Source organism: Equus asinus, chromosome 6, assembly GCF_041296235.1.
Source record: "Equus asinus isolate D_3611 breed Donkey chromosome 6, EquAss-T2T_v2, whole genome shotgun sequence".
NCBI lineage: Eukaryota > Metazoa > Chordata > Mammalia > Perissodactyla > Equidae > Equus > Equus asinus.
The window spans coordinates 99770341-99797057 of record NC_091795.1 but is presented as its reverse complement, the minus strand read 5'-3'; the positions used below and the strand labels follow the sequence as shown (position 1 = coordinate 99797057).

Below are 26717 nucleotides of genomic sequence, written 5' to 3'. Positions count from 1 at the left end.
ATACTTTCCTGACTTTCTACAATACTCATGCTTATTTTTTCAAAAAAAGAAAAAGAGAAGAACAGAAAAGATATAAAGAAGAGACAGGATGAAAAGGAGATGGAATTGGGGTGTTGGGGGTGAGGAGTTAGAAGGGGCCTCTTGAGGAGGGCCCCACACGCCTCCCTTCCTGGGAGAGCCCTGACATCACGGATGTTTCCAGCGTTCCCACACTCTCCCACCACCCTCTCAGGACAGCTGAGGATTTCAAACAGGAAGTGGTTTGCAGATAACACAGCAGCCTCCCGGCCTGATTTGCTGGGCCGTCTGATGGCCCAGGCCCATGCCTGCTCGTGTGTGCGCTGCGTCCGTCTCTGTAAATAGCAGCCATGAGGCTCCCGGGTGCAGTGTCCCCACGGGCTCCCGACGGTCAGGACGCCCCCCGTGCCTAGTGTGCACTGCAGGTCAGGGACACTGCCGTTGGCTGCAGCCCTGGAGAGCAGGACGGCGGTTCCCCAGCGGGAAGACACTGAGACAGGAAGGCGAGATTCCAGACAGAGCCAGAGGTAGGAACTGGGTTGAAGCGGAGCTGGGAATCTGTTCCTAGATTGGCCAGAGTCTCGAGTCTGTCAAGTAAATCAGGCACCAGAATTCCAAGGTTTGGTTAAGTCAGTAGTTCATGGTGGAAACTTCCTGGAGTCGACTGAGGAGCAGGCTTAGATCTGTCAGTTACTAGACGATTGAGTCAAGCCCTCTGCGGTTTACACAGATTCACAGAGGTGAAGCAATTCCTTTCCTAATTCCCAGTCCTAGTGTAAGAAGAGGCCACAGAACCAACCAACTGTCTGAGCAGCCAGGGCAGGGTCAGGTCGGCTTGTTGACCACCTGCAGATGGGCCACATGGACGACAGCGGTGATCTGTCCTCATTGATCACCTGCAGATGGGCCACGTGGACGACAACAGTGATCTGTGGTCAGTGACCAGTCGCTCTGTTTTGGGCTCAGTGCTGGGAATGTCAGGTGTGGGGGAAGGTGGGACTTGAGAAGACAACTTTCAAGGGCAAATGGGGTCATCTTACACAGAGTAGGGGCATCTAGTCTCCCAAACTGGATGAGACAGAAGTGTCACAGGGCGACCCTTCCTGCCTTGATCCCTGGCCCTTAGAACTGGCTGCCCTGCTGGGCTGAAGTTAGGTAGTAGCTCTGAGTTTAAAAGATAAAGTGTTAAAGCCGTTTCATGGTATAACTGGATTTCTGATTTGGTGGGAAACACTTTGCCTGGTGGAGGCGAGCAGTGCCCCCAACTTTCACAGCTATTTGATTTCATTTACAATTTTGAAAAGTCTATGTACTAAATAAGAGAGCAGACAGATGATTTGCATCAAGCTAGGACAAAATAACAAGGAAAAGGCCTTTTCTTACTTTGTGGTCTTGATAAAAAGAAGGAAAAATGTGTGCCATTGGGGTGGAAATCTGTCAGTGCTGTGGCCACTGGGGAGGCCCACAGTCACTGTAGGAAGCCACACAGCGGGGGGGGGGGGAGTAGCGGGGGGTGTTGGCCAGTGAGCCCCGGACTCCCTCATGCTTCTGGGGTGCGGCTCTCTCCAGTTATTCGCGGTGGCTGTGAGATGCTGGGCCCCACTCTAGATATTTAATGAAAATGTACAGTTGTATGTTTGGCAAATTAAGCCACATTTTTCTTCATTTGCTATTGTATTCTTATAATGTATCTCTGCTAAGAATTCCAAATTGAATCCCTTTTCCCCTCTGAAAAGCCAACCTCCTTGACGGAGAGGGCTCCGAGCCTCCTGGGCCCTGGCCCAGAGATAAGGATGTTGTTCTTTAAGAGGTCTGGGGGGCTGTGGCTTCTTCGTTTATGAAATGAAATTCCTCTTCTAAGAGGGCAGGAAAGAGCCGGGGCTCTGGGACGAGGAGGCTGTCACCCAGGGCCTGGCGCCCTGATTTCTGCAGCCAGGACCCATTGAGCTGGACTGGGAGCGGGCGCCTCAGGGCGGGCCGAGAGGGGCCTGGGCAGGGGGTGGGCATAGGTGTGCGAATGGGTGGCCGAGTCAGAGAACCAGTGAAGGAGTGAGTGAGGAACAGCAGCTTCGGCTTATTCTGGGTTTTCCTCTCTCTGTCGCCTCCTCTTGTAACTGATCCTCCTGAAGCTGCTCTTGAGGCTTCCGCAGTGTGAGAGTGTTAAGTCTTGCTAAGCGACACAGTGGTTTCTAGCTAGAGAGGAGTTCCCTTGTTAGCTTCTGACACCTGAGACATTTAAAAATCCAGTCAGTTTGCGTCCAACAAATACCAAAAAGCAAGTATCCATTTGCCTGAGCACAAAAGTAGGTGTTTGTTGTGACTTTTAAAATTGAGATGTAATTGACATACAACATTATCATTGCTTTTAAGAGCTATATCCTGGAAAGAACCAAAATATTTCCTGCTAAAGCAGCAGCTAAGTTCATTAGGGTTAAGAACACAAGACAGTGATCAGTTTAGTGGCTGCAAACTTTGAGGTGCCCCTTTGTTCCAAAACCTAGGGATTCCAGGACAGCGACAGGGGCACACTAATCCCATTGCAGGGCCCTCTGCGTGTGCCCCTCCCCCGTGGATCTGCACAGGTCACGTGTCGACGAGCTGGCCCTGGGAATGCCGTGTGGACATCAGGCATGGCAAACACTCTAGAACATGGAAGAACGATGAGCAGGAGAAGAGCATCGAATGCCGCCTGCGGCATGTTGTGGCCCTCGGTCCATTCATTCCTTCACTAGTTCCCTTTTCTTTTTCTTCTTCTCCCCAAAGACCCCCAGTACATAGTTGTATATCCTAGTTTTAGGTCTAGTGTTATGTGGGACACCACCTCAGCATGGCTCGATGAGTGGCACCATGTCCACAGCCAGGATCCTAACCGGCGAAACCCTGGGCCACTGAACCGGAGCACGTGAACCTAACCACTTGGCCAGGGGCCGGCCCCTCGCTCGTTCTTTTGTTCGCTCAGTCAGTTTAGTGCCGCCAAACTCCAGGCCCTGAGTGCTCGGGGCTCTGTGCGATGTATGGACTGTGGCGCATACATCTGCCTGCTTCCAGTACAGATTACTCGCACGTGGACCCACAGCGGAGACGACAAAGGAGAATAAAAGGGGCACAGCTCCTCCCTGGGGCCCTGGAATGTGGGCAAATTTGCGCGTCCTTTTCCTTTTCCTTATAGTTCTAATATTTGTGTGAGCGCCGGCAGGCAGGGGTGGGGAGAGGCAGCGGCGGTGTGAAGAGGTGGGTTGGCGCCAGAGCGTGTTTAACGGTCCAGCTGTGCTGTGTGGCTGGCCATGCAACCTCTTGCTGCTTCATTTCATCATCTTTACATGAGGGACCATATATTTCACAAGGGGTTTGGGGAATTACATATAAGTGTCCACATTTGTGATGCGGTAAATATTGGCTGCTTTTCTCTCCACCAAACATACAATAATACAAAATAAAATAAAAGCCCATTACCATTGTGATTTAAGGAGGAGGATGAGCCCTTGCTTTGATGCATGAGAAACTGACAGTTGGGCAGAACGAAGAAAGAAGTCAACAGCAGTAGGAGACCCAGGTTTCAAGCCCATCGTCACCACTTACTAGTTGTAAATGCTGGGCAATTACTTAATTTCTCTTACCTTTGGTTTCCTGGTCTCTGCCATGAGAGATGTGCTATCTCTGTGGGGTATCATATGGGTGTTGTATTTTTCCCAAGTCCAGTGGACATTTGTCTTCATCCCTCGCCCTTCACAGTGTCTGTTCCATGACCACACATCGGGAAGCCAGGTCCTCACTACAGGATGTCACAGAATGCAAATGGTTTTCACCTGTGCCCGTTTCATGGCCGACTTGGCTAAAGCACAGGCACTTTACAGGGAGTACAGAACACTCTCAGTTTAGAAACTCCAACTCCCGCTCTTTCCTTTGTCTGGGAGCTGTTGCTGGCCGTGGGGCCACCCCACAATGTGTGATAACAGTAACATGAAAGCTGTCATTGAGTGAGTACTTGCCACGAGCCAGGCACTGTGCCCAGCTCTGTGCATCAGCACTGTTCTTCCTCAGAATAACCCTAGGGGTCTCACCTCCACTTTAAGATAAGGAAACAGGCTGATAAAGGAGACGCGATTTGGCCAGGACATTGGTACAGCCAGATGAACAGCTGTCCCCAAACTCTATGCCATCCACTATGCCATAGACAGACATCTAAGTCCCATGTGGCAGGGCTCTGCGTGCTGCTGCCAAGACTCCCTCACTGGCCCGTGGGGGGAGAATCAGCGTGCCTGCTCCCCACTGTGATGTAGGACTGGCTGTGTCCTCCTGTCCCTTCCAACTCCTACCCCATCCCACACTGGTGCTCTCTGTATTAATGGAATTAGATAATCAATAAGCTACAGCAGCACGTAGCAGTGTGGGTGGCTCCTGGAGCAGAAGGTAAGTCACAGAAGACTATACACAGTGTGATATACTCTCTTATGAGGTTTAAGAATACATCCATGTGTCGTGATGCTATTTCAGAAACAGTGAGAGAATGGTAAGTTCACAGTTGGGAGAGCGGATCCTCCTGGGGAGGGGGGGGTGGGGTGGGAACGGCCCCCCGGGACTGCAGCACTGGGCAAGGCCTGACTTGTGAAGCTGTCTGGCTCTCCAACATGTGTTTTGTGGCTGAGCATCACAGTTTTCCTATAACTATAAACACGCCTTTGTGTGTATTAAACACTAGTGATAAAGCAGTAGAAGAGAATCTGGACTAACACTTCACGAGGTGGTGGTCATCGTCTCAGCCGGCCACAGAAACTTCTCGGGGCAGGTTTAAGTCGGCACACGAGTGAGTGAGGGAGAAAGAGTGAGAGAGACACCAAATTGATGGGAGAGGTTCCACAATGCTACCAAGAGCCCCGGCCCCACAGAGGGGTGGCCGTGAGCCCAGCTGTGGCCTGCACACTGTCACTCGCTGTCGCCAGTTTTGGAATTCCCGTCACTGTTTATTCCTTCCTTCATTCAGGAGTCAGTGTCCTGCGAGTGCTCATTATGAAGAGAGGTCTGGCTCTCATTAGCCTGGCCTTCCTGTCTCTGCTCCCAGCTGGATGTCCTCAGCAGCCGGCGGACGACGCCTGCTCTGTGCAGATCCTCGTTCCAGGCCTCAAAGGTAACCTCCTACTCGGGCCTCCTTGGCCAGGGCCTCCCAGCAGTGGCCGGCGGGTGGGCGGGGAGCCCGTGTGTGGCTGACACAGGGGTGGTCCCAAGTCCCGAGTCCCAGTGCCAGCTCAGGGTCTGACCTGGGGCAAAGCTGCCTCCTCGGCGGGCCTCAGTTTCCCCATCTGTACAATCAAGGGTTGGACTACATGGTGTGTACACTCCCTTTGGCAGAGGAATCCTGTAATCCTGAAGCTAGCCATTCGTTTACAGCTCATCCTCTCTGCTAGGACCCTGTAAAGGCAACTGACATTTGTTCCAGCACTGACTGGGTCACCTCGAGTGACCCACAGGATGAGGCGATCTCATCTGGTCCATTTGCAGATGAGGACATTCGAGGCTCAGGGAAACTTAGCAGTTTGCAAATTAGGTCACACAGCTCTGAAGACTGCACTCCTGTGCTGGTTCCTGAAAGTTCTTTATTCCTTCTTCTAAAACCCAAAGTACCTTTTCTCTTGTTGCTTCGTCTATAATTTACTTCCAGAAGAGCTGGCTCTACACCAGCACAGGGGAAGTGTCTGAGCGCTCAGAGTGGGTTCTTCACCTGAGAAAGTCATTGGTTCTATAAATCACAGGCAAGAGATTCCAGATCTTATGATTTCTAAGCAGGACCAGCTCCGTTAGTCCAGGGGCCCAGTGCAAAATGAAATGTGGGCCCCTTGTTCAAAGTTATAAAGAATTTCAAGACAGGGATGGGGCACCTCCACCATGTGCTCCTAAGAGCAGGAAGGCAGGGATGCAGAGGGGCCAGCCCAGGACTCAGCATACATTGCCTCCTGCATCCCCAAAGTCCATTCTGTCCTTCCCCTCCCCATGTGGGCTGCCCCTCCAGCCTGGACTCTGCCAAGTGGGCCTTTTGTGAGAAGCTGCAGGCTGTCCTTATGGAGATGTTGGAGAAAAGCAGACTCACATTTAGGCGCTGTTGACCATGGTGAGAATGACTTCTGCCAATGACAGAGCCGGTCATCTGGGGATCAGGCCCTTGTGGGCACAGAGGCAGCAGGCTTCAGCCAAGGGCAGCCGAGGCCAGTGTCCTTGGTGAGCAGGAGCACAGGGCGGCCAGCGCTATCTCAGGGGCGCGCTGGTCCCTGCAGGCCACCTCTGGGGTGATCAGGGCAGCCAGCGTTAGGACTGTCATCAGGAAAGTCAGTGCTGATGGCCAGGAGAGTCTTCAAGAGGGCAGCCCTACTGGGGAAGGTCTTTTGGGACTGCTGTCACTCTGCTGTGTGGAAGCCAAGAACACAATCCTGCAGCCCAAACGGCCTCCTGGCTGCGTGGTTTTAATTATGAGAAGTGTGTTGACCCTCTTTAAAAACTTTTAATTATGTTGGAAGAAGCTCAAACTGTCTGACTTGTGCCACTCGCTCAAAGTTTTGATGAAAGAGGGATGCTGGCCCCGGGCTTTGTAGTGATCTGCTGTGGGTTTGTGAGCGGGGCCTTGAGTTTTGAATTTGAAAATGTGGCTGTGGGAGAGAGAGCAGGACTTTCCACTGTGGAATTTGCTTCCCCACCTGGACGTGGGTGGACCCCCTGGGGTCCTGAACATTGCCTTCCACTCTGGCATCCGGGAGGGGACACCCTGAAGTGTCTGTGGCCCCCGCGTGATGGGGGCACTGGGGTGGGCCCAGGCTTCCGTGCATAGTTCTCGTCTATTCTGTCAGTGAAAATCTCTCTAGATGCTTTTCAGAAGTGCTGGATGGGGAACCGCCCGTCTGTCCTGGGCCCAGGGATGTTGTTCTGCCTTCGTGTGCCTGTGCGGCCCCTCTTTCTAAGGTGATGCAGGTAGTGCAAAGGTGCAGCCTTTGAGGTACAGTGGTCTGAGTTCAGCACGTGCAAGCCACTTGTGTGACAAGTTGCCTGTCCTCCCCAACCTCGGTCTCTCCATCCGTCAACGTGGGAAATGACACAGCCTCAGCGTTCTGTGAGGATTAAATGGCGGCTATGTTTCTGGAGCACATGCTTGCAGGTTAAGAAGGTTGGTCGTTCAGTCCAGACAGCCATTCGTTTGCTGCTCCTAAAATCACGTGGGCGTCCTAAGCACACAGCTCCTGACTCTAGAAATCTCCCATAACCTGGGAAGCACACGGAGGGAGGAGATATCAGAGAGCGGTTTAAATGTATATTTGTCGTTACAGAAAGATTCAGTATGTTCTAAAGCTAATACAAAACTTCAGTCTCTGTAATTCCGTTAAAAACATACAAATACATAGAAACAGAGAAAAAAACTAGAAGGAAATATACTAACAATGGTGGTTATCTCTGAGTGTATAGTTGTGTCTAAAAAAGCTCAGAGAGGCAACTGTCCAGGTTTTCTACCGTTTGGCATATTCACAGTTTAAATATAAAATTAGGACAGTATGGATATTCAGCTATCTCTGGGTTGTTAAGCACATCTTGAGGGCACTTCTGAGAAGAAGCTTTTCAAAATCTGCATCGGTGACTGTTTCTGCTGAACTCAGACATCAAACTTGTTCTGGTTGGTGTGCTTGGCGGAGGCCCACTGGGTTCTTTGCTCTCCGAGGTGTGGTCCACTCCCAGGGACACTGCATCTCTTCTTATCAGTGAGTTCCCAACACTGAACACCGTGGTGTTGTAGTCAGAGATGAGCCACCAAAATTGCCCGGAGAGAGCATGGTCCCCAGGGGCTGACTTGGTATGACTCTGTTTGTCCTTCATGCATACTGACTGAGCATCTGCTCTGAGCAGGTTGGGTGCAGGCGCTTTAGAGGGAAGGCCCCAGTGGATCCGCCGGGCCCCTGCTCTCCCAGGACTTACAGAGGAGCCACACGGCCCCAAGGAATGTGGCGGCTGTGTGGCAAGCTTTGAGGCTGTGGACGAAATACAGACCACATGCTACAGAGCCCACGTTCTAGATCCCTGGATTCAGGTGGCAGTGTTGTTTCATAAGTCTAGTTCCCCTCTAGCCTGTCAATACTAAAGGGACAGTTCGAGTAGCGAAACTTCTTAATATCTTTATTAAAGCCCTTAAAATCTGGATGTCTTGTTCTCTTCTATTTCTAGCTTTATTGAGGTATAATTGACAAAGGAGTCGCTATATCTTTATATTCAAGGTGCACGACGTGATGACTGAACATACAAATCCATTGTGAAATGATCACACGTCTGTCACCTCACGTAATTGCCATTTTGTGTGTGTGGCGAGAACGGGGTGTCCTGTTTTGACGTAGAAACGTGGGGACAACGTGGGTTCCTTCTTTGTGATGGGAGCCCCATTTCTTCAGAGGAGGAGTTTTCTTGTTCCTCTGTTTAGATGGGGCGCCAGGGGGAGGGTGCAGGAGAGAAATCTAGGGTAAAAAAGCAAGTCCGGAGCCTCCAGACAATAACAATTCAGGAGGATGCAGGCTTTTGCCCACCACCAAGTGGACAGACTGGTATCAGGGAAGAGCCCTGCCTTTGGATCTGCGCCCCCGTGCCAGTCGGCGGTGTGGGCTGGTGGGGCAGCGGCTGCCGCGAGGCCCTGCTCGGTCTGCGCCCTCTGTGCGCGGCCTGAGGGGCGTCGGCCCAGCGCCCGCCCCGCTCAGCTCGGCCTTGTAGGGGCGTGGATGAATGCCGCCTGGCTCCTGCGGAGTCTCTTTCCTGTAAAACCGGGTTCTCAGATCCGTCTCCGCCCTCGCAGACATCCTGCGATGCTCACACGATACAACGCCCCCTAGCGAGAGGAGGGGAACCCGCCGTGCGGAAATGCGAGGACCTTTTCCATCCTTAGGTTGTTGCGCATTCTTTCAGTAGGGGTTGGAGAGAGTGTGACTTTTCATCGCAGGGTATGTGGCGTGGGCTTCACCCGTCACCTTCAGCTTTGGGGCACACGGTGACGATGGGACCCTGCCTGCTTCCCTCTCCTTGACAGTGGCTCACCAATCACTAAGTGTGCACTGGCCACACACAGAAGCAGGGAGAGGATGAAGTTCACACCCGGCATACAGTCGACCAGAATGAGCGAGAATGGTCTGGGACTGGATTTATTACATCCAACGTGTTGGGAATTGCCTTAGTCGGTGGAGATAAAAATACACAATACAGGCTCCACTCTTAAGATGAAAGAGGCACGTCAATGGCCTCCATTCATTCATTAGACAAACATTATTGAGGTCTACGAGGGCCAGGCTCAGCCCGGGAGGAAGAAGCCATTACCCATCTCCTTTCTTCCTTTCTTTCTTTTTTATTTGTTTGTTTGTTTTTTTTTGGCAAGGAAGATTGGCCCTGAGCTAACGTCTGTTGCCAATCTTTCTCTATTTTGTGTATGGGACGCTGCCACAGCATGGCTTGATGAGCAGTGTGTAGGTCTGTGTCTGGGATCTGAACCCGCAAAGTCCAGGCTGCTGAAGCAGAGTGTGTGAACTTAACCACTACACCACTGGGCCGGCCCCTGCGCATCTCCTTAAAGACCCGAATGTGGAGGTAGCATGCAGTCTGTGGGAATACAGCACACAGGCCTCCTCCTCGTGTGCCCTGTGGATTCTGGTGTTTCCTCTACTGAATCCAGACTGGGCTTTAGAGTCTTTCTCAACACAACTCTGGGCAGCCAGTATCCACTGACCAGTGTTGGTGCTTGAGATGAAATTTATTGCTATTACAGGCCTAATAATAACACATTATCCTTGCATTTGAAGAGAATAACACCTCCTTTTGATGGGAAAAACAGTCTTAGTGGCTAAAAAAGTTGATTGTCGGTAGGAAAACATTTATGTTAGCAAGCTGGCTGCTCAGAAATTTTGAAAGGGCATAGTTGTTCTTACGGGTTTTATTGAATTAGCTTAACGACATTGTGAAGCCTGTGTGTGTGGGAGTCTCTCTCTCATGAGAGGGGCCGTTGCCGGGCCTGGCTCCTCTCCTGCAGAATGAGCCGTTGGCCTCTCTGTCTCTCCCCTCTGACACCCGCTGTGCTTGCGTGCTGTGGCGTTTGCATCCGTGTGCTGGGCAGGGGTGACATCTGCTCGCAGACTGATTTGTTCAGCCATGGAGGCAGGTGTCACAAGAGTTGAGGAACACCCATGGCACCTCCTCAGCCGGCTGCGAGTCAGCAAAGTATCTTGAGCTCTGCACTAATGGACGTGGCTCGACAATCACCCCAAATGAAATCTGGATGAGAGCATTTTGCTCATAGACTTGGCGGTGATTTGCAGGGAGGCAAGCAAGAAGTCAGTACCACCCACGTGTTCTGTGTTTCCTCGAGAGAGGAGAGAGCGGCTCATTAATGAGCTAGCCAGTTGAAATGCTAGCCTCTCCTTGTAGAGGAATAGCTTGTCATTTAGAATTCTGTGTCGTAAATCTGCCCCAAACCGATACCTGATGAAGACAAGGACGTAGGAAAGGCTGCTGTGCTCCCGGGCGTACATTACGGAATGCACATGATTTTTGAGTGGAGAGGTTTATAGAAATACTGCCTGGGAGTGATTACCAGCGGGGCCATGGATCTTTATGTCCCCTGGGAGTAGCAAACAGTGAACATTTCAAACCCTGCCAAATGTGAACAGTGCTTGAAAACCGCCTTTGTTCTGAAGAAGCACGTCTGGGACTGGTCTCCAAGTGGGAGGTCAAGGTCACTGGGAAAGAATGGGACCAGGAGGCGATCCTGCCAGAGAGGGTCTCTGTCATCTTTGGCGTTGCCTCTCCAAAATTGGGATGCAATGATAGGGAGAGCAGCTAACTTTATATCAACAGCCAGCTTGGTGTTTTCCAAGACAGAGGTCACTCCATCCTCATCAGAGGCGAGGACCTGGAGGCTGGGGTTGTCATAGCCCAGGTGGTGAGCAGGCTTTCTGACTTCGGCTCTGGATGCCCCACTGCAGGAACAATGGGGCGTTCAGGGTGCCTGCACCCCACACTGGCTGGAACGCATTGACCCCATGCTGATACCGTCATACATCCATTTAGCAGAATCCTTAGGAAGAACAGTGTTTAAGAGCATTTTTGACCAGCTGAGAGATGTAAGGAAAACCTACGGGTCCCACTCTTCAGTCTTATTGTTCTTAGGAACGTCTCATTCCTCTTTCCTGCCTCAGTAAGGAGACCTTGGGGCACATGGTCATGTTTGGTGCTGTTCAGGGTCTTTCCGTGCCTCGAATGCTAACTACGGCCAGTTGTTTGGTCAGCCTGGTGGCAGGCTGGTGGCAGCAGGTGGAGACGGGGCAGGAGTCATGGCAGGTGCTGTCCTTATGCTTTCCCGTCTGAGAGGAGGGTGAAGTAGGGTAGGCAGTGCAGGTTAAGTGATGGTCTGGTTATCCTACTCGGACTGTAGTTAGGGTTTTAATGCCCTGGGGAGGTGTGGTCAAGACCGGAGTTGGAGTGGCGGCTCCACCGAGCTTGGGCTCATCACTGCGTCTCCTGGCCTGGGTCTCCATCTACAGAGTGGGCATGATCCCTGCCTCACATGTTGGGGAGAGGTTCAGTTATGGAAATAAGTGAATCCCATGTGTAAACTCTAGGAATCATCTTAACCAACATAAGAACAGCCAGCAGGTATGCTTAGTGTTAATTTTCTACTAGTATTGACAGAGCACTTGCATGGTCAAGGCCTCTCCCAGGTGCACCAGGAGAGCCAGAGCTGGGCGAGATGTGAACCCTGTCTTCAAGGAGCTTCCAGTCCACTGGGGGAGATGGGCTGTGGGAGCAGACTGCTGCACATAGATAGGAATAGGCGCTTGCCTATAGCCTGGACTATTGCAATAGTATACTTACTGCTCTCCCCCACGCATGGATCAGGTCATGTTATCTCCCTACGAAGAGTGTGTCGGTGGCTTCCCATGGTCCTTAGGTATGAAGTCTGAGTGCCATCTTCTCCCGGCCCCTGTGGGCTTGCTTGGACCAGCCCCTTCCTGTCTCTCTACCTCCCCTGGGCTGGTGTGGTCCCCCTTTCTCAGAGCACTTTCTCCTTGCTCTTGGCCTGGCTACATCTTTACTTGTTCAGCAGGTCTCAGTGAAAAGACGCTTCATTGGAGAGGACCCTTCTGATCTCTCAATCTAAATTATGGCTCTTTTGTTGAAGTTCTTGCCTCGTTTTATTCTTGTATCCCGTGTGGCTAATAAGAATTCTTATGTCAATCCGACTCTCATTTGTATGCATGCAGTCTTTAAAAGCTCTTTTTCCTCTTGGGTAGCTTATGAATTTTCTCTTTATTCTTGATGTTCTGCGATGTCAGTCTGACACGTCTAAGTTATTTCCCCTCATTTTTCCGGCGTGGTGCACCGTGGGCACCTTCATTGTGTTCTTTCATTCCTTTCCTTAGGACCGGGAAATCACAGCTATTGAATCTTCACAGCTTTTAAGGCTTCAAATGGCTAGTCTCCCTTTCTGGAATTCTTATAAAATAAATATTGGAATTTGGGGGATTTTTCTTCCACTCTCGACTTGGTAACTTCAAACCAAGCAACACTTTCAAGTTCCTTATCTCTTAGTGCTGCACTGTGAAAAAAATCTTCACCCTACTCTTTTGTTTCATGCGTTAGCTTTTATCATTCTGTTACTCAGCCTATCTATAGGTCAATTTATTTTAAAAATTAATTTTGTGTACAGGATCTCTAGTTCGTTCTTCTTCAGTTACTCTTGTTTTCTCTCTTGTCATTATGAGGATATTCAGTCTCTTATTTCAGACTCAGATTCTGGCTGCCCTGTGAGTTCTGTGTCCTCTCTCGTTATTCTCTTTCCTGCTGTTGGTGCTCCTCAAATGTCTGCTGAATCTTGATGGTGAGTGCCTTCTGTTAGTTGGTATTTCTTGCTAGACTATCAGTGCTTCTCCAAGTATTGCGATTGTAGTAATTTCCTTTCTTCTCAAAATATAAGAAAAAGATTGAGAACCACCCAGAGTTTCAGGGGCCATGTGTGTGTGTCAACCCATGGGAGGTAACCCACTCTTCAACAGGTGCTTGATGGAGCCCTCACAGCTATGGCACGGGGATGACAGGGATGGGCCAGCTCTGTCTTCTAGTTTCTGTTGGCACTCACTTTGCTTTTCTTTTTGTTTAGTTAAGTTTAAATGGAATGTCCCTCCTTTAGGCCACATTATCAGTTTGAGGAGTTTCATTGGGGAATCTGTAACGTCAGTTAAGTCTCTCACCAACTGAAGGGGTGATGGAGAATTATAGAGAACTGAAGTTTGCTTGAATGTTGGCCGGCAGTGTGCACAACCGGGAAGGTACGTTGGCCCCACATCAGCATCCACACACACACTCAGAGGAACAGCACAGCAGTCAAGCAGAAGAGGCCATATGAAAATGACTGCGATATGGAGGAGGGTCCCAGTCACTGGAGAAAAGAGGGATCCAGAGAGGGAATCAGGAAAAGCTTCCTGGAGGTCAGGTGAGGAGGTGAAGCCTGGACAGGTGGGCTGATGATCAGGGCAGGCGAGGCAGAAGGGACAGCATGAGAAATGACCTGGGCTCCAGGAGAAGGCCTGTTGAGGAGGATCTTAAAACCAGACGTTGTTTATAATGACATTTAGCCCATTGGTGGTTTTGCATGTCTTTTGAGAAGGGAGACGACATAATCAGGTTTGTGTTTAGGAAGATCATTTTGGTGTGGGTTAGAGCGGAGGGGCCCGGGAGGGGCCTTCATATCTCCCCACAGGCCTCCATGCTCTGTGCTCTCGCCACACACCCTATATCACTTCTCACAGGATGTCTGCACTGTTTCTTCCCATCTCTGTCTCCTGCACCGAGCAGTTTGAGGGTAGGCTCAGTGGTCCATCTGGCTCCAAAGCTGCAGAGAAGCAGATGGGCATGCCCCAAGTGCTGGCGCGCCTGAGGCAGGGATGTGGATGGGGAGGAAGCGGCCGGCTGGATTTCACAGAGCTGGGCAGATGCTTGAATGTATCCGATGAGGGCTTAGAATCTGGTAGAATCAATGTGTCAACACCAGAACCAAGAGAGTCTGCAGAAGAGACTCATGTCTGGGGAAAAAGCATTAGGTTGGCCCCGAGCAGGAGTGTGCACCCTTGGGGGACCTTGTGCTGAAGGGATGAGGGGATGCTGATGCGAGCACCTGAGTTTATTCTTCCCAAGTGTATCAGCCAGACAAGGGGCGGGAGAGGCCAGGAGGGACACTTGGCCATCTGCCCAGCAGGGACGCTCATCCCTCTGCCCAGGAGGGATGCTTGGCCGTGGGAGGAGACTTAAGATGCTTTCTCCCTTCATGTTGACATCCAGGTGGTGAAGGGCAGTGGAGTAGTTAGAGTGGGTCTTGGGGAACACTGGCGCCAGAGGGCGGACTGGGAGCAAGCCCTGAGGATAACTGGAGAGAGGGACAAATCCACTCCCAGAGGGAGGAAGTAGGGCAAGGAAGCAGAGTCCTGAGAAAGACCTGGGAGACTTGAGTGCCTTCTGCGGCAGAGGTCAAGGGATGGGAGAGGGTCCCGAGGAAGGGGTGAAATCCCCAGGGGCCCAGGGCTGGGGAGAGGAAGGCCAAGGGGCCTGGCTGGTGCACTGACAGGGTGAGAAGCGTTCTCCTTGTTACTCCTCCACGTACCAACTGGAAGCCTGTGCTCAGAACGAGGTCCTAAATGCATGTGACTTCTTCCACAGGGGATGCTGGAGAGAAGGGAGACAAAGGCGCACCAGGACGGCCTGGAAGAGTGGGCCCCACGGGAGAAAAAGGTACTTGCCACCCCTCAGGCCCCACCCAGGGCTCGCCCCTCTCAGCCCCTCAGGGCTCTGCACCCGAGGGCACAGCTGGTGCACTGCTCCTGCAGGAGCTGTCGGGGGAGAAGAGGGCCGGGGGATTCGAGAGGAATCCGACTCCTGTGTAGCTCTCAGGAAGGCAGGAGGCCTGTCAGTGAAGCCAGGTGCAGAGAGGGCTCCTTACACAGTGCTCCTTGGTTGTAGCCTGCCTGGCTCCAAGCAGCTAAGTATTTCCTGGGAGGAGTGTGTAACGGGCTGAGTACGTTCGTGTAAACTCAGTGCTGGCTCGGCCCCTGACCAGCCTCATCTGCAAAATGGAGATCATTTGTGAGCGTTACAAGTATAAGTGCAATTGTGAGGGTGTGCAAGCAACTATGAAGGTGTGCAAGCAACTATGAAGCTATGCAGACAACTATGGAGGTGTATAAACAATTATAGAGGTGTGCAAACAATATGGAGGTGTGCAAACAGTAGGGAGGTGTGCCGTTATGGAGGTGTGTGAACAATGTGGACGTGTGCAAACAATATGGAGGTACGTGAACCAGATATGGAGGTGTGCAAACAGTATGGGGGTGTGCAAACAATATGGAGGTGTGCAAGGAGAGTGCGCACAGACTTGGTTGGAGCATTAGGGGATACAGTGGCTCCCCCACTTGTGGCTAACGGACCCTTATCACTTTGAACCTGTTTCTTTGTTAGTGAAAGAGTGTGAGTCCACCTGGGGGACCCTGGTCACAGTCAAGAGCCAGAGCGTTTCTGTCACCACCCTTTGCAGTCGGTCCCTCCATCAACCCCAGGCACTGATTTTTATTTCTTATTTTTTCCTTTATTCATAGAAAATTAATTAAAAAAATAAACAAACTATTCTCAAAGTCCAAAACGTACAGAAACTATTCACGGCGAACAGTCTCCTTCCCGTCCCACCCTCCCGGGTGCCCTCCCCGCCGACACCACTGTCAGGTGTATTTATCTTTACAGAGATCCTTTACGAACAGCAAGTAAATTTATACTCTCTTCCTCCCCGCTTTCGTATGAACAGTTGCACGATATACGTATCATGGTGCATTTTGCTCTTTTCACGAAACACTGTGTCTTGGGCTTTATTCTATGTGAGGATGCGGAAGTTTTCCTCACCCTCTTATTGAGTGAAGTGCTGTTCCATGGTACGAACCTATCAAGCTTTATCTAACTGGTCTCCTATTACTTGAGATTTACATTTTCCTAGGGGTTTGCTGCAGTGAACAATCTTATATGTGTCATTTTTACTGTAGGAGTATAGCTTGAAGATAAATTCCTAGCAGTGTAATTCCTAGACCAAAATGCACGTGTTTTTGAAAGTTTGGTAGCTGTTGCCCTTCAAAAGGATTGAATCAATTTACCCTCTCCCAGGCAGTGCACAAGAATGTGGTCCTCCGAGGCCCTCCCCAGCCTAGAGAGCTGGTCTGACAGCAGGGAAATGCCACGTCAGCATGGTTTCACTTTGCTTCTCTTATTCTGAATGAAGTAGGTCATTATTTCATGTGTTTAGAAGTCATTTGTATTTCTTTTCTGTCTTTTTTTTCTTTTTGAGGTTGTCTTTTTCTGTCCTTTTAAAAACTCTGTTTGGGTTCTTTTTCTTCTTGATGTGTAAGATGCTTTTGTGCTTGCATTTTCTGTACATAACTCTGAATATTTCCCTAGAATAAGTTGCCAGAGTGGAATTATGAACTTTAGAAAAGGCCATCAATACTTGGTTCTTCTCCTGGTGCCTGCACTTGCCACTCTGAGTAAGCAGTCCTCTTGCATTTTTCACGTCCCATCCGTGTTTGCTGGGAAACACGGGGGTGAGCGAGGCGGGCACTCTGCTGGGCCCGGCCTGGAGCGCCCAGTATGCAGGACAGTGGCTGGCACAGCTGACCATGACGAGGAGAGTGGACCAAGAGGGCCGGCAGTGGCTCTGAGGGTGTTTTCCTATCTATGGGGTGGGGCAGACAGTGATGTAACTGCTTCATAAAGTTCTTAGGTTAAAAGTATCTTAGGACTAAAGTGCTTATGATTTTTACCTTATTACTATACTTATAAAAGTTGAAAGTGCTAGAGCTGTATCGTGTTATTTTATTTTGAGCTATAAATTATGAAATTTACATGGCAGTAAAATGGATGTTCCTCAGTTTTCCTGTGCGGACGATTTCATATTTCACAATTAGAAAGTGAATATCTCCTCTGTTCTAGGTGGCCACACATTCATTTTCTTGATGCCATTTCATGGATGTTTTTTCAAAGTAACGATGTTTGAGCTCAGTGCACCAGTGGCAGCAAATGCCTAATTTCACCTTGACATGGACTCTTATCTGCTGTCTCATCTCTGTCATCTGTTATCATCCGCACTGGCTTTCTTATCATCACCATTCTTCTTCTTCTCACTCTCGAAAAGGCAATGCAGTCACCAGCGACTGTAAAAGCTTTCATCACACCTTCTGAATCTCTCCATGAGAGTGGACGTGCTGGGCACTGAGGCAGCCTACCACATTGCTTTTCCCCATCATTTAACTACTAATTGAGCGCTGTTAGGTGTTCCAGGGAATGCAGCCTGGAGCCCCGGACCAGTAGAGGAGACAGGTGTGTGGACACGTGAGGGTAAATTCAGGCAGAAAGCTGGGCAATGAGGGGATGAATTTGAGCTGGATCAAGAAACTGCCTTGTTTCAGATTTTTCTAACATATAACAGTAACATATGCTCATGATAGAGCGTTTACATACAGTGTTGTGCCACATAACGACATGTCGGTCAACATCGGACTGCATATACAATGTGGTCCCATGAGCTCAGTACCATCCAGCCTGGGTGTGTAGTAGGCTATACCATCTAGGTTTGTGTAAGCACATCCTATGATGTTCACACAGCAAAGGTATCGCCTAACGATGCATTTCTCAGAACGTGTCCCTGTCGTTAAGGGTCACATGACTGTATATCTAAAAGTGGTGAGAAAAATCATCCATAATAAGGTCATGCAGAGATAACCACTTATTTTGGTCTACTTCCCTTTTTGGTGCCTTTTTTTGCTTTGTGGTGATTATGTTGTATATATAAATTTTCATCCCACTTCTTAAATTTAACATCAAGTTTTAGTGTAAGCATTCTCCATGCTATAAAGTCATTTTAACGGCTGCCTAATGTCCCGAGTAACTTAAAATTCCCCCCGGGGCGGTGTGTTCTAGAATGGAGTCCTGTGTGGGCTGAAGGCAGGAGAGAGGAGCCTGGACCCGGCTGTTTACAGTCCCATCTCAGCAGCAACCCGTTAACGACGGCTCCCGTCCGAACACGCCAGTCTGGGAGTCGATGGGGGATTTCGGGTTTTCTAGGGGGCTGGCGTCGTCACTCACAAAATGAGAAGCTTTGGTTTGGGGTTTTTGCTACTTTGCAGAATACAGAGAACAAGTTAACGCAAGTGGGATTTATTTGGATTATTGAATAGTGGAAGCAGTTAGAAATCCAGGAAATATCCTTTTTTAGGCAGTCTTTAAGAAGAGGATTGGCCATGACATGATAGAATGCAAGAGAATAAAACAGGATACAAGAGCAGACATCTGAGTAAAATGTTTACAAAGGACAGAAAAAGGATGGGAAAGAAAGAAACCAAAATATTAATTGTAGATATTTCTGGATTATTTTTGGATTATAGGTTATGGACATTGAAATTTTCTCTGTTCTTTTCTGCACTTTTGGTATTCCCGACAACGAGCAGGCTCTGTATGTTTGATGTTGGCACCTATTTTTAAAGGTGGCTGTGACTGCGGCCGGTGGACATGCAGATTTACCTGGAGGCCCAGGTGTTTGTTTGTAGCCTCTGGCCGTCTCCCTCAGACATCCCACCTGCTGATGGCCACGTTCACGGTCAGCGTGGGTGTGCTTCGGCTTGTCCGTGCCCAGACACTGAGAGCTGTGGTCACCCTCAGAAGCGCTACACTCAGCTTCCAAGTGGCAAAGCATGCAGCAGGCCATGATCTGGGCCTCAGATGGGCAGGGAGAGGGGACCTCAGCTAGCATGGCCTCCCCAAGGTCCTCACTGGAACTGCGCTCTCCAACAGGAGCTTTGGAGGATTCAGAATTCTCCTCTCCACTTCCCGGCCCTCCCCCTGCATTCCCTCCTGTTCGTGAGGCTTTCTAGCTCAGCGACGCGTTTTTAGCTGATGGCAGCAATTGCACAGGTACAGTGCTCCCTGAGTTCAGTCACTGACATCTGTGGCTTCCAGAAGACTCTGCTGCAGTGAGGCTCACACAGAGAACAGTGACCATGGCAGGGACCGAGGGGCCGGGGACTTCCCTTGTTTCAGCATCTCTGGAACTGCCTTGGTCTAGGGCAGTTGACTCAGTTTCCACTGGGAACGGCAATGGGTTGGATCTGGATTTCTGTGGAAGTGCTTCTTGAAAGGAGGTTCCTGAGGACGAGGGCACCGTGAGCCATAAGAGCAGGGGTGTGGGTGGGACAGACGGTTCAACACCAGCCTTGCCACGTACCCGCTGTGACAGCTCCAAACCCTAGCTTCCAGCCCGTGAGAGCAAAATAATACTTCCGACTCCGATTGTTCCCGATCAGTGTTTATCGAGGGCTGGAGCGAGAGAACACAGACACAGCCATTCCTCAGTGATGGCCCACGGCGGGGTCGCCTGGGGATCTTTCTAAACTGGTTACATCCTCCTAGAGGACAGTGCAACATCTTCCTCAGGGCCTACACTGAGCCGACTTCAATCCTGCATCACGGCTACGCAGTGCAATTAAATCACTCTCGCTTTTTTTAGAAATTATTTTCACTGGGATCATTTTTTTCCTGCATAAATCTTACCAGAATGCTTGAGCAGTTTTTAAAACTTATTTTATTTTTTAATCTACATCGAATTTTCCCGACCGTGGCTTCTGCCCTTCTGAGTTTCCTGTTGTGTCATTGTTTGCACCAGGTCTAACTGCCTGGTTGGGATTTTCGGTTCTAAACTGTGTAGACATGACTCTCCCATCAACTTTTAGTTAATGACAATTTTTTCCCTGTGTAGTTTTAGCCAACGTCAGTTTTATTTTGTGATGGTTATTTCTACCAGTAATATTTTTAATGAAATCATTAGAAGAAGAATAGCTCTGTTTACTTTTTTGCTAGTTTATGAAGGAAGCGTGAGGAATTCCCTCCTTTAGATATTTTAATATTGCTCTATTTTCAGAATTCCTCACACACTTCACTTGCCACCTCATTCCCGACTGAAGCTTCATGTCCCATCAAGGACACCTCCACTGGAGGATGCTCTGCCTCACCCTGCTCGCCGCCATGTTGCTGGGTGCCCTGTCCATTCTCACCACTGATGGCTCCTTGAAGATGTGTCCCATCTCGGGGAGAACAAGGGCGTGGCTGGTGCCACAGTTGTGTCGCAGTCCCAGACACAAGACACTGCAGCTGGGTGGGTGGCTGCGGAGCCCTCAAATGCACAGCAGAGCAGAAAGCCGTCAAGACATCTGCCGTCATGACCGTCAAGGGGCCGGAACACCATGCTTCCTAGCAGAGGACATGATTCTAGGCCCCCAGACTCACTGCATCAGGGGTGCAGGGCATGAGAGCGGGCATGTTGCAGAAGCCCCAGTGACCGAGGCCAGCTTCACGTGAGCAGCGCAGCTCTAAAGCCCTGCTCCGTTGGCTCAGACTCCAGCAGACAACCAGTCCTGCCTCAACTTGTGTCCTGGGCCACAGGTGCTGGGTTCTTCCGGTCCATCCTAGCTGTGCACCCGCTTGGACACAGTGTCAGCCCTTCAGCTCTTAACAGTGGCTGTGGAAGGTGCCAGAACCTTTCTCCAGCCTCTTGGCTTTTTTTTGTCTAACAGCAGCAAAAATGATCAAATTTATAGCCACGTCTTGCCGTCAAACTCTTTCAATCCCCTTTTTACATGTGGGTCTCCTGGCCCTGAGTTGCGTGAGTTCTGGTAACCTCCGAGCCTCCGCAGTCCTGCTAGCACATTCTCTGGGGGATTCCCTTCCCTTCTTTTTCATCACCCACAGGGTGGATCCTTCCTCGGATGACGTTAAATCATTTCCCATAAACGCTCTAGAGCAGGGCTTCCTTCCTTCCTGGAAAGTCCAGGGGTGGGATGGATCAGTGGTCCCAAATCAGGTCTTCTGGTCTCCATTGCTCTCTTCACATCTTGGACCCACTCATTTTAAGAGGGAGCAAAATGGCTGCCAGGAGCCCACGATGCAGGTCCTGCTGCTCCCCCTACCCAGAGAGAGAGGCCCTTCTTGTGTGGAATGCCCCCTGGAGGATCCCCCACCCACCCTGAGCTGTCACTGTGTTGCTGGCTGCTGACCTCCGGGCAGGTGCTCCCCCACCACACCCTCCTCTGTGAGGTTCTCAGTTCCCCAGGGAACTGGTGCTTCCGCCGGCACCCCGGACTTGGGGTTTGCTTCTGGAACTGCACTTACTTCACCCTTTGCTCCACCGCAAGCTCTGTCCCTCTGTCTCTCCCCATTCTCCTGTTTTTTCCTGCTCTGTTTAAAATCCAACAAATTACGTTTCACTCGCAGAAAATTTTGGACAGGAAAACAATACTATATATGTTTACATATATGTATTATTATATACTATATATATATAAGCTCAGGTTATTTAAATGAAATTCACACTCTCAGAGCTGGTGTGTTCGGCAGGGTGACCTGCAAAGGTAGCTTTGGGTTCTGACATCAATGGCAGAAGGAAGACTCAGCCACCTATGTCAGGGATTCTTGATTTGTTTTGTAAAGCAGTAGAAGTCGTACAGAGCACAGAGCAGGTGAAAGTGCAGCTCAGGGACGTCACGGACCCGCCCCACCTCCAAGCCACCTCCTACTCTTGGGGCTTTGCAGGGTGCCAAGTCCGTGGGACTCAGAATCCATCTGGGAAGATGCATCAGCTGCCTGTGACTCACAGCCTGTCCCTGGCCTTAGGCCCGAGGGACCTTTCTCGGGAAGTGGCCCTGCTGGTGACTGGCATGGCACGTCCTGACAGGTGCGTGTGAGCCAGGCTGGCCTGTGGCATGGCATGCCTATTTCTTTAGACATTTGACTCCAAGACCTGAGCCACTCACTTCCATCTTGGTGTGTCCAGGACCTCGTATGGGACCCGGCACTTGGAAGACCCTCAATCAATTGTTTGAAAAATATCTTGAAATTCAGTATCTTCAAACTTTTGAAAACTACGGGTGACACAGCCTATGGTCAAGGGCCCCAGGTGTCATGTGTGTGCTCCCTCGTCCTCCCCAGGTTCTAGAGAGCAAGTCTGCGGGCTGAGGCTTCCGCCACACCAGGCTGAGTTCCTTCTCCACTGTCCACGGAGCAGAAGGCTCTGTTCCATGGACGCTTCTCAAACCCTGGTGTGCACAGGCACCAGTGGGGTGCTCGTTACAATGCAGCTGCGGGTCGAGACGGTGGCCTGAGCTGCAGCACTTCCATCAGCAAGCGCCCAGGTGGTCTGATCTGGTGATGCCGCTGCAGGGCCTGTCCTGCAGGTTGGTCTCAAGGATCTGGACACCCTCCACCTGAGTGGCCTTCTCACCTCACCTTTCAGGAAATGCAAGCTGTGCCCACGTGGGTCCTGGCTGCTGGGGGGCCTGTCTCTTGGGCTAATGTGGCCTGTGTTGAAGGGTCTCTGGCTGCACACTGAGTGGCCCCCCTGCTGGGGAACTCAACAGCTGCAGGAGAAAGTGCATGCAAACTGACAGATTGTCTTTCCTCAAATAACAAAGACAAGTCAATGGGTCCGGCAGAAACCTCCTGCTGTCCTTGGTCCTTTATTGAAATAAGAATAATTTCCACATTTGTAGCCTACACAGCTGTCTGGAAATAGTACAGAGTTGGCTTTGCTGACACTACCTGCTAAAAGTGTGTCATCTCAGCTTTCAAGGTGTCTAGTCCCCAGACACGCAGCTAAGACAAGAGCAGGGGGGCCCTAGGCCCCACGTCTCAGAAGCTGGGGACCCTCCTGGCACAGGAAGGTGGAGGGCGACCCCACATCAGCGATGGGCTTCCTGGGCTCTGTGATGTGCACATTATCCTTCGTTAAAAATCGCTGAGGAAGCTGAATTCCAAGTGCTCTTTCTGCCCTGTCTCCACTTCAAAGGGCTGTGTGATATCTTCATTAAAATTAATAAGAATTACCTGCCTGCTGCGAGCTGCTCCCGCTCCTTGTGCGTGTCTAGAGGACAAATGTGCGCTCGCACACTCATTAGTGGAGCGGGACTGGGGAAGGGGCCTTCCATCAGCTCACAGCTCTCTGGGTGCCTCCCCCAGAAGCTGCTGAGACTTAAAGGGACAGGATCTAAGTGTGTCTACTGCATTGCCAATCATCTCACACGATCCAGGGAGGCAGATTTGTTTGCTTTTTGCAAAATCTTCTTGTCCTTGGGAGGCGCAGGAAGACCTTCTTGGCAGAGGAAGAAGGCAGTAGAGCTCTTCTTCTTGTCTGCTCGCCCTCGAGAACCTCTGCATTTGTAACCACACGTTGGAACCTCTGGGTTTTCTGCCCATGGGCTAATTTCCAAGAAATGTCTGCAAGTTAAAACCACCCCAGATTGCTATAAAGGAGAGGACGTGTTGGCAGTTTCATGGAACTTTAATGGCTCTCACCTTTTTCTTCTCCAATACACCCCAAAGACAGAATATTCCTATTAGAAACACCTCACACCAGCGATAGTTCTCAGCGTGCGTGGGGGCTGTGGTGGAGAGTGAGTGTGCCATAGGAGGAGGCTCCTCCCCAGGGTGCTCTGGCAGCCTAGGGTTACACCCAGCTCGTGCGTACCAGCTTGACAACTTCGAGTGGTGTAAGAATAAAGGTATGCTTGTGCGTGTGTGTGTATGGTGTGTATGTTTTATGTATTTGTGTATGTGTGTTTGAATAGGTGCATGTATATGTATGTATGTTAGCATGCCTGTGTGCACACATAGGGCGTGCATATATGTATGTTAGCATGCCTGTGTGCACACATAGGGCGTGCATATATGTATGTTAGCATGCCTGTGTGCACACATAGGGCGTGCATATATGTATGTTAGCATGCCTGTGTGCACACATAGGGCGTGCATATATGTATGTTAGCATGCCTGTGTGCACACATAGGGCGTGCATATATGTATGTTAGCATGCCCGTGTGCACACATAGGGCGTGCATATATGTATGTTAGCATGCCCGTGTGCACACATAGGGCGTGCATATATGTATGTTAGCATGCCCGTGTGCACACATAGGGCGTGCATATATGTATGTTAGCATGCCCGTGTGCACACATAGGGCGTGCATATATGTATGTTAGCATGCCCGTGTGCACACATAGGGCGTGCATATATGTATGTTAGCATGCCTGTGTGCACACATAGGGCGTGCATATATGTATGTTAGCATGCCTGTGTGCACACATAGGGCGTGCATATATGTATGTTAGCATGCCTGTGTGCACACATAGGGCGTGCATATATGTATGTTAGCATGCCTGTGTGCACACATAGGGCGTGCATATATGTATGTTAGCATGCCTGTGTGCACACATAGGGCGTGCATATATGTATGTTAGCATGCCTGTGTGCACACATAGGGCGTGCATATATGTATGTTAGCATGCCTGTGTGCACACATAGGGCGTGCATATATGTATGTTAGCATGCCTGTGTGCACACATAGGGCGTGCATATATGTATGTTAGCATGCCTGTGTGCACACATAGGGCGTGCATATATGTATGTTAGCATGCCTGTGTGCACACATAGGGCGTGCATATATGTATGTTAGCATGCCTGTGTGCACACATAGGGCGTGCATATATGTATGTTAGCATGCCTGTGTGCACACATAGGGCGTGCATATATGTATGTTAGCATGCCTGTGTGCACACATAGGGCGTGCATATATGTATGTTAGCATGCCTGTGTGCACACATAGGGCGTGCATATATGTATGTTAGCATGCCTGTGTGCACACATAGGGCGTGCATATATGTATGTTAGCATGCCTGTGTGCACACATAGGGCGTGCATATATGTATGTTAGCATGCCTGTGTGCACACATAGGGCGTGCATATATGTATGTTAGCATGCCTGTGTGCACACATAGGGCGTGCATGTATGTATGTTTGCATGCCTGTGTGCACACATAGGGCGTGCATGTATGTATGTTAGCATGCCTGTGTGCACACATAGGGCGTGCATGTATGTATGTTAGCATGCCTGTGTGCACACATAGGGCGTGCATGTATGTATGTTAGCATGCCTGTGTGCACACATAGGGCGTGCATGTATGTATGTTAGCATGCCTGTGTGCACACATAGGGCGTGCATGTATGTATGTTAGCATGCCTGTGTGCACACATAGGGCGTGCATGTATGTATGTTAGCATGCCTGTGTGCACACATAGGGCGTGCATGTATGTATGTTAGCATGCCTGTGTGCACACATAGGGCGTGCATGTATGTATGTTAGCATGCCTGTGTGCACACATAGGGCGTGTATGTATGTATGTTAGCATGCCTGTGTGCACACATAGGGCGTGCATGTATGTATGTTAGCATGCCTGTGTGCACACATAGGGCGTGCATATATGTATGTTAGCATGCCTGTGTGCACACATAGGGCGTGCATATATGTATGTTAGCATGCCTGTGTGCACACATAGGGCGTGCATATATGTATGTTAGCATGCCTGTGTGCACACATAGGGCGTGCATATATGTATGTTAGCATGCCTGTGTGCACACATAGGGCGTGCATATATGTATGTTAGCATGCCTGTGTGCACACATAGGGCGTGCATATATGTATGTTAGCATGCCTGTGTGCACACATAGGGCGTGCATATATGTATGTCAGCATGCCTGTGTGTATGTGGCTGTATAGTGTGTATTGTGTGCGCATGCGTATGTATGTGTGTATGCACGCACATGTATACACACGTGTGCACACTGCCCAGCACCAGCAAATGGTGTCTGTTCTCATTCCGCCTGATCAGAGCAGGTCCACGAGGGGGTGGGAGCTGTGCATGGAGAGGCACTGGCCCCCCAGCTGTGGCATCTCCACACCCCCCCAGGCCTAACTGTCCCCAGTGCCCGGCCCTTCCCTGCAAAGACCCTCCTGTGAGTCCATCAGGGTGTGTTACATGACCAGGTCCTCTCACGTCTGAGGGCCTGCAGAGTAGGCCTCAGGGAGGAGGCCGTAGTTTAGGGCAGAAGGACGGAGCAGGGACAAGCGAGGTGGGGGCCTGGCAGCCATCCTGATCCCCCACTGATCCAGTGCCCCAGGCCACAGCCGACCAAGGAGAGCGGGCTCCTCAGAGGCTCTGGTGAGGCTCTCCGCCCTTGCTGGCATCTCAGCGTCCCAGTGCCTGCCTTCTGGGCTCTGAGGGAGACCTTGTTTGTCTTCTCTCGAGCCTGCTGCGTGCCTTCAGCCCCGGGTCTCTGAAACGCAGTCTTCCAGTTGTGGCTGGGTCTGTGGAGAACTGCTCTGGCGTCAGGAAGACCAGGCCACTGCCCCACAGCCCAGGCTCAGGGTCTGGAGCCCTGGACTTGGAGGCAGGTGACCTCAGTCTGAGTGAAGCCTACATCATTGTGTGGTCAGTGACCCGAGCCGCTGAACACCACTGTGATGTCATTTTACGGATGAAGAAACTGAGGCTCAGAGAGGATCGTAACTTGTCCAGATTTTCATGGTGGAGGATCAGGATCCAGGTCTAGTTTGCCTGATTGCATAGTCTGTGCTCTGGGTCATTGGACAGTGATTGCTTTTACTAGCTTGCTGTGTGACCAGCGATGAGTGGCTTCACCTCTCTGAATTCCAGCTTCTCTTCTGGGGCAGAGGGAAAGTGCATTAGTCAGCTGGGGCTGCATAACAAATACCACAGACATTTATTCTCTCACGGT

At 50.5% G+C, this 26717-nt stretch overlaps 1 protein-coding gene across 4 annotated transcripts in view; it reads left to right on the top strand.

Annotated features, from left to right (window-relative positions):
- Positions 1–253: 253 nt before the first annotated feature.
- The window catches only part of COLEC11 (collectin subfamily member 11), a 37991-nt gene continuing 11527 nt past the window's right edge, over positions 254–26717 (top strand). Inside the window, exons 1-3 of one of the 4 annotated variants that reach the window (XM_014866789.3) lie at positions 258–545; positions 5000–5143; positions 14728–14799. In XM_014866789.3, the coding sequence (XP_014722275.3) occupies positions 323–545; positions 5000–5143; positions 14728–14799 (439 nt within the window). In that variant the 5' untranslated portion in view covers positions 258–322. Of the gene's footprint in view, positions 546–4999; positions 5144–14727; positions 14800–26717 lie in introns of all 4 variants that reach the window. The other 3 variants (XM_014866788.3, XM_044771871.2, XM_014866790.3) reach the window with 3 other exon arrangements.